Source organism: Penaeus vannamei, chromosome 13 (assembly GCF_042767895.1).
Source record: "Penaeus vannamei isolate JL-2024 chromosome 13, ASM4276789v1, whole genome shotgun sequence".
Lineage (NCBI taxonomy): Eukaryota > Metazoa > Arthropoda > Malacostraca > Decapoda > Penaeidae > Penaeus > Penaeus vannamei.
Genome location: NC_091561.1, coordinates 5926252 through 5941251, shown reverse-complemented (window position 1 = coordinate 5941251; position 15000 = coordinate 5926252). Strand labels below are relative to the sequence as shown.

At 35.2% G+C, this 15000-nt stretch overlaps 4 protein-coding genes across 4 annotated transcripts; all 4 read right to left on the bottom strand.

Moving 5' to 3' along the window:
- Nucleotides 1-1539: 1539 nt before the first annotated feature.
- Nucleotides 1540-2486, bottom strand: LOC113809226 (cuticle protein AMP1A). The gene is made up of 3 exons (XM_027360755.2): nt 2356-2486; nt 1960-2186; nt 1540-1844 (listed from the first exon to the last, which is right to left on the bottom strand). Exons 1-3 carry the CDS (start codon nt 2443-2445, stop codon nt 1643-1645), a joined length of 519 nt encoding a protein of 172 aa, XP_027216556.2. The 5' UTR covers nt 2446-2486; the 3' UTR covers nt 1540-1642.
- Nucleotides 2487-5507: 3021 nt separating this feature from the next.
- LOC113802519 (cuticle protein CP14.6-like) lies at nt 5508-6351 on the bottom strand. The gene is made up of 3 exons (XM_027353126.2): nt 6332-6351; nt 5926-6152; nt 5508-5813 (listed from the first exon to the last, which is right to left on the bottom strand). Exons 1-3 carry the CDS (start codon nt 6338-6340, stop codon nt 5612-5614), a joined length of 438 nt encoding a protein of 145 aa, XP_027208927.2. The 5' UTR covers nt 6341-6351; the 3' UTR covers nt 5508-5611.
- Nucleotides 6352-9249: 2898 nt separating this feature from the next.
- Nucleotides 9250-10194, bottom strand: LOC113802520 (cuticle protein AMP1A-like). The gene is made up of 3 exons (XM_027353127.2): nt 10085-10194; nt 9681-9907; nt 9250-9552 (listed from the first exon to the last, which is right to left on the bottom strand). Exons 1-3 carry the CDS (start codon nt 10172-10174, stop codon nt 9351-9353), a joined length of 519 nt encoding a protein of 172 aa, XP_027208928.2. The 5' UTR covers nt 10175-10194; the 3' UTR covers nt 9250-9350.
- A 2581-nt stretch (nt 10195-12775) lies between these two features.
- Nucleotides 12776-13653, bottom strand: LOC113802534 (cuticle protein CP14.6). The gene is made up of 3 exons (XM_027353140.2): nt 13581-13653; nt 13176-13402; nt 12776-13078 (listed from the first exon to the last, which is right to left on the bottom strand). The coding sequence occupies exons 1-3, from the start codon at nt 13587-13589 to the stop codon at nt 12877-12879; spliced, it is 438 nt and encodes a 145-aa protein (XP_027208941.2). The 5' UTR covers nt 13590-13653; the 3' UTR covers nt 12776-12876.
- Between the last annotated feature and the right edge of the window lie 1347 nt (nt 13654-15000).

Here is a 15000-nt window from a genome sequence, read left to right as displayed (position 1 = left end):
TTCCAAAGAACCGTTGCCTTTCGAAAATACTTAAGTCAAAATGAATTAAGTTTTTTTTTCAGCTTTGGGACCATTGTAAAATGAAGAGGCTAACTTTTCTCCAGAATCAGGTACAGCTTCCTGCATTCTTGACTTGTTATTTGAATCTGCTGCATAGTTTCCTAGATCTTCACGATTCTGTTAAAATTTCAGAAACTTGTACTTTCTTTGACAAAAGCAAGAGGGAGATATTTCATAGCATGCAGGAAGGAATAAGATATATACATATATATTTTCTTCTTCTTCTTCTTCTTCTTCTTGTGAATTAAATCAGGCTTGTAAAACTTACATGCATCAAACTGCAACCTGGTTTCAGGAAATTAATGTTTCGGGTGCCAAAGCAATCGTTAATGCAAGGTCAACACCAATTAATGGTCTGGAGCCATTTAACCACTGTTAAATGGCTCCATGGAATAATCATCATAAATGGAATAATCATCATTCACTTGTTAGTTGATCATTCAGCCACGTATACATCAGTGCTTAAATGATTTAAAAACTGTTGTTACAAGAAAATATATTTAATTTTTGAATTAATGAAATCATCAAATAAATAAGTTACCACTTATAAAGACCACATACGAACACCTCTGTAATGTGTGAAACCGTCACTCTAAGAGAAAAGTGTCTTAGGACCTGTCATGTAGATATTTGTCTACCACGTGAAGTCAAGCATATTCAGGAAAGAAAAAGTGAAAATCAAGGATCCATTTTCCAAGATGGCGGAGAAAGCTCGGTGCGTTTTGGTACGATACAGGAAGCCACATGTCATTTTTAACTTCCTATAAATTAATGTACTTATTTTTTTCTAATCTGACGGCTATTTCTGAGGGTGAAATGTCCTCAGCCACTGGGTGAGCAGAGCCATCAGCTGCTCGGTCACCAGACTTGACACCGTGATCCAGGCAGATATGGTTGTCTAAGAGTAATAAAAAAGGGACGCTCTCCAGTGATATTGAATTTGCTAACAAACATTTTAAAGAACGATTCTAGGAATGGAAAGTGTTGCTGCTGATAATGCTTAATGAATTGAAATCTGTTAAAAGTTAAAAGTGCGATGTTGTATTTACTTCTTCATGTGTGTACTAAAAATTATCAGCTAAAAGTAGAAAGTCAAAGTCTTTTAGTGACCGTAGTAATTATATTTGTGAATATTTTTTAATGATTTCATGATTTCAAAACATTAATCTGTCCTTTCGGTTTCTTGATTATAATGTATCTATGCCAGATATATCATGTGTGTGTGTGCCTGGATGTATGTATGTATAAATATGAATTGATGCTTATACACAAAAATATGCTTATGCATGTGTAAGTTTCCTTTTTACCTCTTCCTTTAGTTATCTACACTAAAAGAATCACATTCTTCTGAGTATATTTCTGCATACTTTGCATTATTTCCTTAATTTTCATCTATACTTTATGCTGGCCGATTATTTTGGAAGACCGGTCATAACCATGATAGGAGATATTTTCCTAAGGAATTGAAAATTTATGTAACTTCAATTTTTTTTTATTTTCATTAATGATTAAATAGAAAGACCATGCAAATCTTCAACAACGGAACATCATAACATATTTACACATTCTGTAATACATTTGATTATGGAGCAGCGTATCTGTTGGAGGGTTCCTTGGCCCTGCGGGCGTCCTCCTCGGCGGCGAAGGCGATCTGCTCGAGGACGAAGTCGGGGATCGGGTGGGGGAACTCGGGAGCCACGGGCAGGAGGTCGGACTGGGGCTGGAAGCCGTTCTCGTCAGCCACGAACTCCACGTGCACGGGAGTGCCGTCAGGAGCGGTGTATCTAATGAAGAGAAAGTGGATGACGAGATAAGAATCATGGCTTTGTTACGAATTATATGTATCCGTCCCGAAAATTGTTATAATTTTTATCTATATCTTTTCTTCCGAATACTCACGAGTAAGAACCGGCGCTGTTGATGCCTCCATCGGCGCTGGGACCACCGGACTCTGACACCACGATGCCGTCTCCTGTCTCCACGTCGAAGTTGTACCTTCCGTCGTCATCGATCACGCGGTCGTCCCTCAGGATGGGCACTTCGTCGGAGTCAGAGCGAGAACGTGCAGGGGCTTCATATCCCTGAGGGGCGGCAGCAGCCACGCAGGCAAACACGGCAAGAAGAATCTGAAAGGTATTCATCGTAGACTGACTTGTTCAGTCCAAATTCAAATGATTCTTATTGAACAGCAAACCATTGCAACTCTTCAACATCACGAGTATCAACCGTGGGATCCATCCTTTTCAGAAGCAATAACGGTTTATTTGCAGCAACAGCCGACTTGCAAATACTTACAAATTTCATGTTACAGACTGTGCGACTGATCTGCTTCTCACCAGACTCAATGCGGGTATTTATCTTCGCCAGGGAGGCAGGAGTTGCCATTTACCAATTATATTGTCCTTTTTGTTCAGGCTCACGTGCGGTAAGGCAAAAGTTGTTGTATTCAGTGAAGAATAAAAATACATGTCCATTTAGCATATACACAAATAATTACATTTAAGAATATGGGAGACAGATAAACACACACTAATGCACATAAACTACGTATGCATGTGTGTATTTATGCATACATGTAAATGTGAGTCTCTTCACTTATGTCTAATTATATCTACATCGTATATATGTACGTGCATATATGTATGTATTTATATATGTATGTATGTATATATAAGTGTTTGTGTGTACGAGTATATATGTGGGTATGTGTTTACTGAGACTTTCGTATTTCCACCAATATATACACATTTTCATTTATGTGTGTATGCATGCTTACACATACATACACTCGCACGCACACACACGTATAATATATAAATATATATACATATATATAATACAAGTATACTTAAATGCATATATACAATTGAATAGAGACATATAATTGTATATATATAGATGTATATACATATATATACATCTTTATATATATATACATATATACATACATATACATATATATGTATATACAACTAAGCATATGCATATATACATAATCATGATATACGCTAACGCTCCTTACGCTTAAATCATATTGATATTGTGCCTGTGTGTGTGAGTTTAATGTATTATGTATATATATATATATATATATATATATATATATATATATATATAATATATATATATATATATATATATAATGTATATATATACATATATAACAATACATATATGTATATATATATATATATATATATATATATATATATATATATATATACATATATATATAACAATACATATATATGTATATATATATATATATATATATATATATATATATATATATATATATTCATATGTGTATAAATATGTGTGTGTGTGTATATATATGTGTATATATATATATATATATATATATATATATATATATATATATATATATATATATATATATATATATTCATATGTATATAAATTTATATATAAATATATATATAAATAAACACACACACACACACACACACACACACACACACACACACACACACACACACACACACACACACACACACACACACATATATATATATCAGCACGTAAATTCCTTTTCCCTTTAAAATAACAGATTATCAATAGACCCTCTCATCCACTTTTTAAAATGTACTCTAAATTTCTGTATCTTCCTTTTTCGTGAAATTGTTGATAAAAAATAGTAGAAAGAACACTCATAATCATTAGTTTCACATTCTAAAAGTTTTTTTTTTTTTTTTTTTTTTTTTTTTTTTTTTTTTTTTTTTTTTTAAGAGCCGTGTTTTCATAGATGTATTTGATTTCTCAGAAAAACTAAAAATGAAGTACTATTGTCCACGCCACATCATAAGATATAGTACGGAGATGCATTCCTTCATATGCTATCCCCGGAGGCCTAAAACACATTAATTCTGTTTTGTTTCTTTTTCAACTGTGTAATCTTTTTCCTAGTATTATTTTCCTTGATTGGACGTGTCCTTGCAATAGAGCTAGGGAGTAAGGTGCTTATTTTCCTTATTTCTTTATCGAAGAGTTACCTACTTCGATAGCTAGAATTTCTAACGACAAGTCGGTGGGAACTGGACCAACCCAGAGGCTTCCAGTGACCCATGAATGAAAGGATACCAAGTTGCATTGTCAGAGCTGTTCCTGGCGACATGCTTGAGGGAAATGTTGTCTTGAAACCGCTCCTGTCGCACAAGGTCAGTATCAATGACAGGTTCTGAACTATTTAGACATGTAACTATCATAATTATTAACTAATATACATCACCAGTTGCTTGTTTGTTGAATATTCAAAGAGTTGTACATCAGTGTCTTACTGGTTTAAAAGTCGTTATTACTGAAAGCAAACTGACCTTCTTGACTAAGGAAAGCAGCAAACAAATAAATCAGAGTGAATGATTACGCAGGCGCCATATAAGAAAATAGAAGTCCTGTGAGTGTTACATAGATACAATTCTTTATCCCATCATGAATCGCGTAGTATTTTCATTTGATTCACTCCATTATTCGTAATGTAACCAATACTCTGTGAAAAAATTAGGCATATGACATGCTTTTCACTTTATCAAAATAACTATATTTTTCAAAATGATAGTCATTTTTCTAAATTTGGTGGGAGAAGGGCGGGCTTAGTTACTGTAATGGCTTATGGTATATTATTTCTAGAGGGCTAAGGAAGCTGCATATCAATATTTAGCGTCCTAGAGATTAGTCTTTTTTTTTTTTTTTTTTTTTTTTTTTTTACTATTTCGGTGTGAGAAACGCCTCTCCGCCACTAGGTGAACGGAACCATTGGCTGCTCGGTCAACAAACTGACGCAGAATCCAGGTTGACATGGTATTCTGAAAAAGAAAAAACATGGCGCTTTCAAGAGGAAGCGAATTTGTTATCAACATTTTTAAGCATAAAGTTAGAAAAGGAAGTGTGATACAGATAACAGTTAATGATTTGTAAGCTGTTGGAGTGATATTGTTGTACTTAGTCTTTTATGTTTATCCAAGAATTATTAGCTAAAAAACATCGTCTTCCGTTAGTGGCTGATATGATTTTAAAACATCAATCCGTCTTCTTAGTTTCTAGATTATGGGATTATGGCGAGAGAAGGCGCCTATGCCAGATGTTTCCTATAGTTGCGTGCGTGTATGAATGGATGTATACATATAAACAAATATGTTTGTTCGTGTACAAGCCTTTTTTTTCCAGCGAGATACTTAAATTCACATGAATTTTTTTCTTCTTTTTTATCTATATAAAGGTGAGCACACTGTTCCCTCTCCCATCTCGACACAGAACAGAATCGCATTCTTTCCTGCCTATTCTGCGTTTATTTGCAACAGATAAATAACGTTTCTGTGACCGTATCGATCCTTTCATTATCATCTATACATTATGCTGGCCGATTATTTTTTAAAGACCAGTCATAATTAGCATAAAGGGACATTATCCTTAGGAAATGAAAATATATGTAATATTGTATTATTTATTTTCATCGATGATTAAATAGAAACAGCAAGTAAATCTTCAACAACAGAACATCACTGTACTATCTACACAACATTACACAACCTAACTAAGGGGCGCCGTATCTGTTGGAGGGTTCCTTGGCCCTGCGAGCGTCCTCCTCGGCGGCGAAGGCGATCTGGTCGAGGACGAAGTCGGGGATCGGGTGGGGGAACTCGGGAGCCACGGGCAGGTGGGCGCCCTGGGGCTGGAAGCCGTTCTCGTCAGCCACGAACTCCACTTCAACGGGAGTGCCGTCAGGAGCGGTGTAGCTAATAAAGAGAAAGTGGATAACGAGATAAGTATCATGGTTTTGTTACGATTTGTAACCGTCCCTTATTGTTATAGTTTCTATCAATGTTCTTTTTTTTTCCGAATACTCACGAGTAAGAACCGGCGCTGTTGATGCCTCCATCGGCGCTGGGACCACCGGACTCTGACACCACGATGCCGTCTCCTGTCTCCACGTCGAAGTTGTACCTTCCGTCGTCATCGATCACGCGGTCGTCCCTCAGGATGGGCACTTCGTCGGAGTCAGAGCGAGAACGTGCAGGGGCTTCATATCCCTGAGGGGCGGCAGCAGCCACGCAGGCAAACACGGCAAGAAGAATCTGCAAGGTATTCATCGTAGAATGATGACTTGTTCGGCAAAGTCCAAAATTCAAATGATGCTTATTGAACAGCACACCATACCAACTCTTCAACATCACGAAATATCAGCCGTGGAATTCATAATTTCCAGAAGCAATAACGGTTCATTTCCAGCAGTGGTCGACTTGGAAATACTTACAAATTTCATCTTATAGACTGTGCGACTGATCTGCTTCTCACCAGACTCAATGCGGGTATTTATCTTTGCAAGAGAGGCAGAAGTTGCCACTTGCCAATTATATTGTCCTAGTTCAGGTCCACGTGCGGTATGACAAAAGTTGTTTTATTCAGTGTTGAGTAAAAATATATGTCCATTGAACATATAGACAAATAAGTCACATTTTAGAATATGGATGACAGATAAACACACTCATGCACATATTCTACATATACAGGTATGTATTTATGCATGCATGTAAATGTGAGTCTCTTCACATATGTCTAAGTATATCTACATCTATTTGTAAATATATATATATATATATATATATATATATATATATACATATATATGTATATATACGTATATATGTATATATACATGTATGTATGCATATATTAGTGCAATTATGTACGAGTATATGTGTGTGTAGTATTTACTGATAATTATTTCCACAAATATATAGACATGCACAAACACATATATGAATATATATGCACACACACACACACACACACACACACACACACACACACACACACACACACACATATATATATATATATATATATATATATATATATATATATATATATATATGTGTGTGTGTGTGTGTGTGTGTGTGTGTGTGTGTGTGTGTGTGTATGTGTATGTGTGTGTGTGTGTGTTTGTGTGTGTGTGTGTGTGTGTATTTAAATGTATATCTACAATTGTATATATAAATATATGTACATATATATATACATATGTACATATATATACATATGTATACATATATGTACACATATATATACATATGTTTACATATATATGTATGTAAATACATAAAACCATATAAGCATATATGCTTAGTCGTGATATGCGCTATCGCTAAGTACCTTACTCTTGAATCTTATTGATATTGACATTGAGCTTGTGTGTGTGTGTGTGTGTGTGTGTGTGTGTGTGTGTGTGTGTGTGTGTGTGTGTGTGTGTGTGTGTGTGTGTGTGTGTGTGTGTGTTAATGTATTATGTATATATATATTCATAAACATATAAATCTATATATATAAATATATAAATACATGTTTATTTATATATATATATATATATATATATATATATATATATATATATAAATTCCTTTTCCATATGAAAATAACATAGAATATCAATAGACCCTTTCATCCACCCTTCGAAAACGGTCTCCAAATTTCTGTTTCTTCCTTTTTCGTGAAATTGATGGTAAAAGATAGTAGTAACAACATTCAAAATCATTAGTTTCACATCCTAAAACGTTCTACGCTTTACATACACACACACACACACACACACACACACGCACTTTATATATATATATATATATATATATATATATATATATATATATATATATATATATATATATATATATATATATATATATATATATGAGTGGTGGTTTCATAGATATATTTAATTTCCAACCCAGACCCTTCCAACGCCCCATGAATCAGGGGATAACAAGTTGCATTGTCAAAGCTAATCCAAGTGACATACTCGAAGGAAATGTTGTCTTGAAACTGATTTTGTCACACAAGGTCAGTGCCAATGACTGGTTTTGAACAATGTAGACATTCATGTATAACTATCTTAATGATTAACTAAGCTGCATCATCAGTCGTTTGTTTGTCGAATATACAGTGTCATACATCAGTGTCTAATTGGTTTAAAAGTCGTTATTATTGAAAGCACACTGACTTTCTTCACTAAGGAAAGCAGCAAACAAATAATTTACAGTGAATGATTACGCAGGTACCATATAAGAAATAGAAGTCCTGTGTATGTTACATAAAGATGAAGCTATTTACTCTTTCATGAATTGCGTAGTATTCTCATTTCATTCACTCCATGAATTGTAATTTAATACGTTACTCGAATTTTAAAAAATGGACATTTGACGTTTTCGTAAATAGTTGTGCTTCTCACTTCTTCAAACCAACTTTATTTATTGATTTATTTAATTACGGTTATTTTCCAAGATGGTGGGAGAAGAGCAGGCTTAGTTACTGGAATGGTATGTGGTATATCATTTGTAGAGGTCAAAGAAAGCTGCAAGCCAATGTTTAGCTTCACAGAGATTAGTGCATTTTTTTTTTTTTTTCTAAACTATTTCGTCCCCTCCGCCCCTAGGTGAACAGAACCATTGGCTGCTCGGTCAACAAACACTGATACAGTGATCCAGGAAGACGTAGTTGTCTAAAATAATAATAATAATAATAATAATAATAATAATAAACAATAATAACAATAATGGCGCTCTCGAGAGGCAGCGAATTTGCTATCAACATTTTCACGCATAAAGTTAGGAAGGGTAATGTGATGCAGATGATAATGCTTAATGATTTGAAAGCTGTTAAAATAACGTAGTTGTACTTAGTCTTTTATGTTTATCTAAGAACTATTAGCTAAAAGCTATATAAAAAAAAAGTCCATTTAGTGGCTGCATCGAAACAATTTGCTGCGGTGATTGATGATTTTGAAACATCAATCCGTCTTTTTGGTTTCTTGGTTATGGCGGGTGAAGGCGCCTGTACCAGATGTTTCCTATATATGCGTGCGTGTATGAATGGATGTATACATATAAACAAATATGTGTTCGTGTACTTTTTTTTCCAGCGAGATACTTGAATTCATGTCTTTTTTTTATCTATTTAAAGGTGAACACACTGTCCCCTCTCTCATTTCGACACATTAGAACAAAATCGCATTCTTGCCTGCATATTTTGCGTTTATTTAAGACAGATAAATAACGTATATGTGCCTGCAGCGTTCCTTTCCTTAATTATCATCTATACTTTATGCTAGCCGATTATTTTTTGGAAGACCAGTCATAATTAACATAAAGGGATATTTTCGTTATGAAGTGAAAATACATGTAACATTATATAATTTATTTTCATCTATGATTAAATAGTAAGAGCATGGAAATCTTCAACAACAGAACATCATTGTACTATCTACACATTACACAATCTAACTAAGGGGCGCCGTATCTGTTGGAGGGTTCCTTGGCCCTGCGAGCGTCCTCCTCGGCGGCGAAGGCGATCTGGTCGAGGACGAAGTCGGGGATCGGGTGGGGGAATTCGGGAGCCACGGGCAGGAGGTCGGACTGGGGCTGGAAGCCGTTCTCGTCAGCCACGAACTCCACGTGCACGGGAGTGCCGTCAGGAGCGGTGTAGCTAATGAAGAGAAAGCGGATGACGAGATAAGTATAATGGTTTTGTTACGATTTGTAACCGTCCCGTATTGTTATAGTTTCTATCTATATGTTTTTTTTTGTTGTTTTCTTTTTTTCCCGACTACTCACGAGTAAGAACCGGCGCTGTTGATGCCTCCATCGGCGCTGGGACCACCGGACTCTGACACCACGATGCCGTCTCCTGTCTCCACGTCGAAGTTGTACCTTCCGTCGTCATCGATCACGCGGTCGTCCCTCAGGATGGGCACTTCGTCGGAGTCAGAGCGAGAACGTGCAGGGGCTTCATATCCCTGAGGGGCGGCAGCAGCCACGCAGGCAAACACGGCAAGAAGAATCTGAAAGGTATTAATAGTAGACTGATGACTTGTTCAGTCCAAATTCAAATGATTCTTATTGAACAGCACACCAACTCTTCAACATCACGAAGTTTTCAGAGTATCATCCGTGGGATTCATCCTTTTCAGAAGCAATAACGGTTTATTTTCAGCAATGGACGTCTTGCAAATACTTACAAATTTCATGTTACAGACTGTGCGACTGATCTGCTTCTCTCCAGACTCAATGCGGGTATTTATCTTCGTAAGAGAGGCAGAAGTTGCCATTTGCCAATTATGCTGTCCTTCTAGATCAGGTCCACGTGCGGAAAGGGTAAAAGTTTTTATCCAACTGAGTTAATCAGAATGTTCCTTGCACATATGCCTAAATAAATCCATATGCATGCATGTATGTGTGCATATTCATGTATGCCTGTCTAGATCTATTTATATATACGTATATATATGTATGTATTTATATGTGTGCATATATGTGTGTCTGCGTTTGTGTGGGCGTTCGTGTATGTGCGTCTTTATGCATGTAGTGTATACTGATATGTGAGTATATCCACAATTATATCAACTTTTACATCTATATGTGCATGTCTGTGTATACCCCCCCCACACACACATACACACAAATATATATACAGATATTTATGAATATGTATATAATATATATATATATATATATATATATATATATATATATATATATATATATATATATATATATATGATGCATTATATATTATATACATATATGATCTATACATATATAATCTAAGTATATATAGTTTGTATATATATACATATATATATTTATTTATTATATATATACTCATATATATATATATATATATATATATATATATATATATATATATATATATATATATATATATGCATGCATATATATCTGTGTTTGTGTATGTGTGTGTATATATGTATGTGTGTGTACATATAATATATATACATATGATATATGTATATATGTAAAATTACATAGTCTGTGTATATATATATGTGTGTGTGTGTGTGTGTGTGTGTGTGTGTGTGTGTGTGTGTGTGTGTGTATGTATATGCATTTATGATATATTATACATACAAATATCCATGCATACATACATATATATATATATATATATATATATATATATATATATATATATATATATATGCATATATATATATATATATATATATATATATATATATATATATATATGCGTGTGTGTGCGAGCGCGCGCGTGTGTGTGTGTGTTTGTTCACGTCAAATAGAAAATCAGCATGTACATTCGTTTAACCTCTAAAAATATCACATCCTTAGCTATCTTGGAATATGGCTTCCAAATTTCTGTTTCTTCCTGTCGATCAAAGACCGCGGAAACAAGATTCAAAATCATTATTTTAACATCCATAAAGATTCTAAGCTTCTTTTTATGAGTTTTATTTTCATAGATACTGAAAATGTACTCTTCCACGCCACACCGCGAGATGGTGTATTTATTTCTGAGCTATACCCCGGAGGCCTAATTCACAATAGTCCTTTTCTTTCTTTCTTTCTTTTCCATCTCTGTAATCTTTTCCCAGTGTTTTTTTTTTTTCTTGGACCTTCTGTTGCAATACAGTTAGGTTGTTAAAGTACTAATTTTCTTTATTTCTTTTCAGAAGAGATATCGCTTTGATAACTGCATTTTCTAACGGTAACTCTGTAGGAACAGGACCAACCCGGCAGCTTCCAGTACCCCACGGATCAGCTGATAACAAGTTGCATTAACAAAGTTGATCCTGGTGACATACTCGAGGGAAATGTTGTCTTGAACCTGCTGTTGTCGCACAAGGTCAGTATCAATGGCAGTTTCTGAACTATTTAGATATTCAAGTAAAACTCTCTGAATGATTAAGTAATATGTCTCATCGATTGCCTGTTTGCTGATTACTCAGAGAGTTATACATCAGTGTCTATGTCAATTAAATGCCGTTGTTACTTTCAAACAAGCTGATCTTCTTGACTGAGAAAAGCAGCTAGTTTCCAGTGAAAGATTACGAAGGTAACATATATGTAAACAGAAGAACTGTGGATGTGACAAAAACACAACCTTGCACTCGGTTCTTGAAGGGTATAAGAGTACTTATTAATGATTCTAAGAATCTAAATTTAATTAGGAAACCGTCAGGCTAAGAGAAAAATGGGCATGTGACCTGTTTTCGTAAATAGTTTTGCTCATTTTTGTCATAAACCAACTATATAAAAGAAATGTGCTAACGAAGTAAAAAAAAAAAAAAAATTCTAGTGATTACGCTTAATGATTTGAAAACGGGATATAACATAGGTGTACTTACCTCCATATATAAACTATGAATTACAAGCTAAAATCCAGAAACTTTGATATTTTAGTGGTTTAGTTTTTGAGGTTATAGATATATGTATACATATGTGTGTGTGTGTGTATGAATATGTGTGTTTTTGTTTAGTGTGCATGTGTGGTCATCTGAATATTTACCTCTTAATTCATGCACGTATGTATGCATTTATGTGTGTGACCAATTTCTTATATATCTGTTCCTTTAGTTTTGTATAAATCGTCACTCGCTCTTATTTTTCCAGCAAGATACCTAATGCAAATTAGTTATTCTTAGGTAAACACTGTTGCCTCATTATATTACACGCTCATGGCAGACTGACACAGAACCCCATTATTTTAGATATCAGTTACTTTGCTTTTATATGCAACAGATAAACAAATACCTGTGCCTGTACCATTTATAATTCAAACACGTAAAGGAAACCAAGTAAATATTTTTTTACTGTATAGTGGCCGATTTTCTTGGAAGACCAATCATAAATATGCTAAGAGACTTTTCCTTAGGAAGTGAAAGTATATGTAACATTGTATTATTTATTCTAATGTGTGGATAAACAGAAAGAGAACGCAAATCTTCAACAATGGAACATCATAATATTTACACACTGCAAGATATTCTAACTAAGGGGCGCTGTATCTGTTGGAGGGTTCCTTGGCCCTGCGAGCGTCCTCCTCGGCGGCGAAGGCGATCTGCTCGAGGACGAAGTCGGGGATCGGGTGGGGGAACTCGGGAGCCACTGGGAGGTGGGCGCCCTGGGGCTGGAAGCCGTTCTCGTCAGCCACAAACTCCACGTGCACGGGAGTGCCGTCAGGAGCAGTGTATCTAATGAAGAGAACGTGGATGACGAGATAAGTATCGTGGTTTTGTTACGTACTATATATAACCGTCCCGTAATCTGTATGTTATTCCGGATACTCACGAGTAAGAACCGGCGCTGTTGATGCCTCCATCGGCGCTGGGAGCACCAGACTCAGACACCACGATGCCGTCTCCTGTCTCCACGTCGAAGTTGTACTTTCCCTCGTCATCGATCACGCGGTCGTCCCTCAGGATGGGCACTTCATCCGAGTCAGAGCGAGAACGTGCAGGGGCTTCATATCCCTGAGGGGCGGCAGCAGCCACGCAGGCAAACACGGCAAGAAGAATCTGAAAGGTATTCATCGTAGACTGATGACTTGTTCAGCAAAGTCCAAATTCAAATGATTCTTATTGAATAGCACATCATAGTAATTCTTCAACAGTTTTCTCAGTATTAGCCGTGGGATTCATCATTTTCAGAAGCAGTAACGGTTCATTCAGCAATGGCCGACATGAAAATACTTACAAATTTCATGTTACAGACTGTGCGACTGATCTGCTTCTCACCAGACTCAATGCGGGTATTTATCTCCGCAAGAGATGCAGAAGTTGCCATTTACCAATTATGTTGTCCTTTTAGTTCAGGTCCAAGTGCGGTATGACAAAAGTTGTTTAATTCATTGGAGTTAATTAGAAACATATGTTCATTGCAGATATGCCTAAATAAATCCACATGCACGCATGTATGTGTTTATATCCATGTATGCCTATCTATGTCTATTTATATAGACATATGTATGTATAATTATATATATATATATATATATATATATATATATATATACATATATATATATATATATGAGCATAGATGTCTGTGTATGTGTACGCGCGTATGTATGTGCATTTTCTATGCATGTACTGTATATTAATATATGCCTGTATCCACAAATATATCAACTTTTAAATTTATATGTGCATGTCTGTGTATACCCACACACATATATTTCTGTATAAATATGCATATTACATACATATATATATTTATACATATATTTTATTTTCCACGCCCCACCGCGAGATAGAGGTATATTCCTTTATGAGGTATCCCCGAGACCTTTCTTTCTCTGTTTCTTTATTTTACATTTGTGTAATTTTTTGCCAGTTTTTTTCTTTCTTTCTTTCTTTCTTTCTTTCTTTCTTTCTGTTTTTTACTTCTATTGCAATACAGTTTGGTTGTTAAAGTACTAATTTTCTTTATTTCTTTACAGAAGAAATATCGCATTGACAACTGAAATTTCTAGTGGTAACTCTAAGAACAGGACCAACTCAGCCGCTTCCAGTACCCCACGGATCAGCTGATAACAAGTTGCAATAACAAAGTTGACCCTGGTGACATACTCGAAGGAAATGTTGTCTTGAAACTCCTGTTGCCACACAAGGTCAGTATCAATGACAGGTTCTGTACTATTTAGACATTCAAGTAACATTCTCTGAATGATTAAGTAATCTGCATCATCGATTGCCTGTTTGCTGATTACTCAGAGAGGTATACATCAGTGTCTATGTCAATTGAATACCGTTGTTACTTTCAAACAAACTGATCTTGACTGATAAAAGAAGCTAATTTCCAGTGAAAGATTACGAAGGTAACATATAAGTAAACAGAATAACTGTGGATGTGACAAAAACGCAACTTTTCACTCGGTTCTCGAAGGATATAAGAGTACTTATTAATGATTCTAAGAATCTAACTTTAATTAGGAAACCGTCACGCTAAGAGAAAAGTGGGCATATGACCTGTTTTCGTAAATAGTTGTGCTTCTCACTTTTTGTCATAAAACCAACTATATAAAAGATATGAGCTAACCAAGTAAAAAGAAAGAAAAAAGAAAAAAGAAAAAAAAGCATGACTTTCTCTCGAGACACTGAATTTGATGTTATTT

Coding starts and splice junctions, on each gene's coding strand:
- LOC113809226 (XM_027360755.2), bottom strand. CDS start 2,445: ATGGCAACTCCTGCCTCCCTGGCGAAGATAAATACCCGCATTGAGTCT. Junction 2,187..2,355: donor CAGTCTGTAACATGAAATTT/GTAAGTATTTGC, acceptor AATACCTTTCAG/ATTCTTCTTGCCGTGTTTGC. Junction 1,845..1,959: donor AACAGCGCCGGTTCTTACTC/GTGAGTATTCGG, acceptor TCTCTTCATTAG/ATACACCGCTCCTGACGGCA.
- LOC113802519 (XM_027353126.2), bottom strand. Junction 5,814..5,925: donor AACAGCGCCGGTTCTTACTC/GTGAGTATTCGG, acceptor TCTCTTTATTAG/CTACACCGCTCCTGACGGCA.
- LOC113802534 (XM_027353140.2), bottom strand. Junction 13,079..13,175: donor AACAGCGCCGGTTCTTACTC/GTGAGTATCCGG, acceptor TCTCTTCATTAG/ATACACTGCTCCTGACGGCA.
- LOC113802520 (XM_027353127.2), bottom strand. CDS start 10,174: ATGGCAACTTCTGCCTCTCTTACGAAGATAAATACCCGCATTGAGTCT. Junction 9,908..10,084: donor CAGTCTGTAACATGAAATTT/GTAAGTATTTGC, acceptor AATACCTTTCAG/ATTCTTCTTGCCGTGTTTGC. Junction 9,553..9,680: donor AACAGCGCCGGTTCTTACTC/GTGAGTAGTCGG, acceptor TCTCTTCATTAG/CTACACCGCTCCTGACGGCA.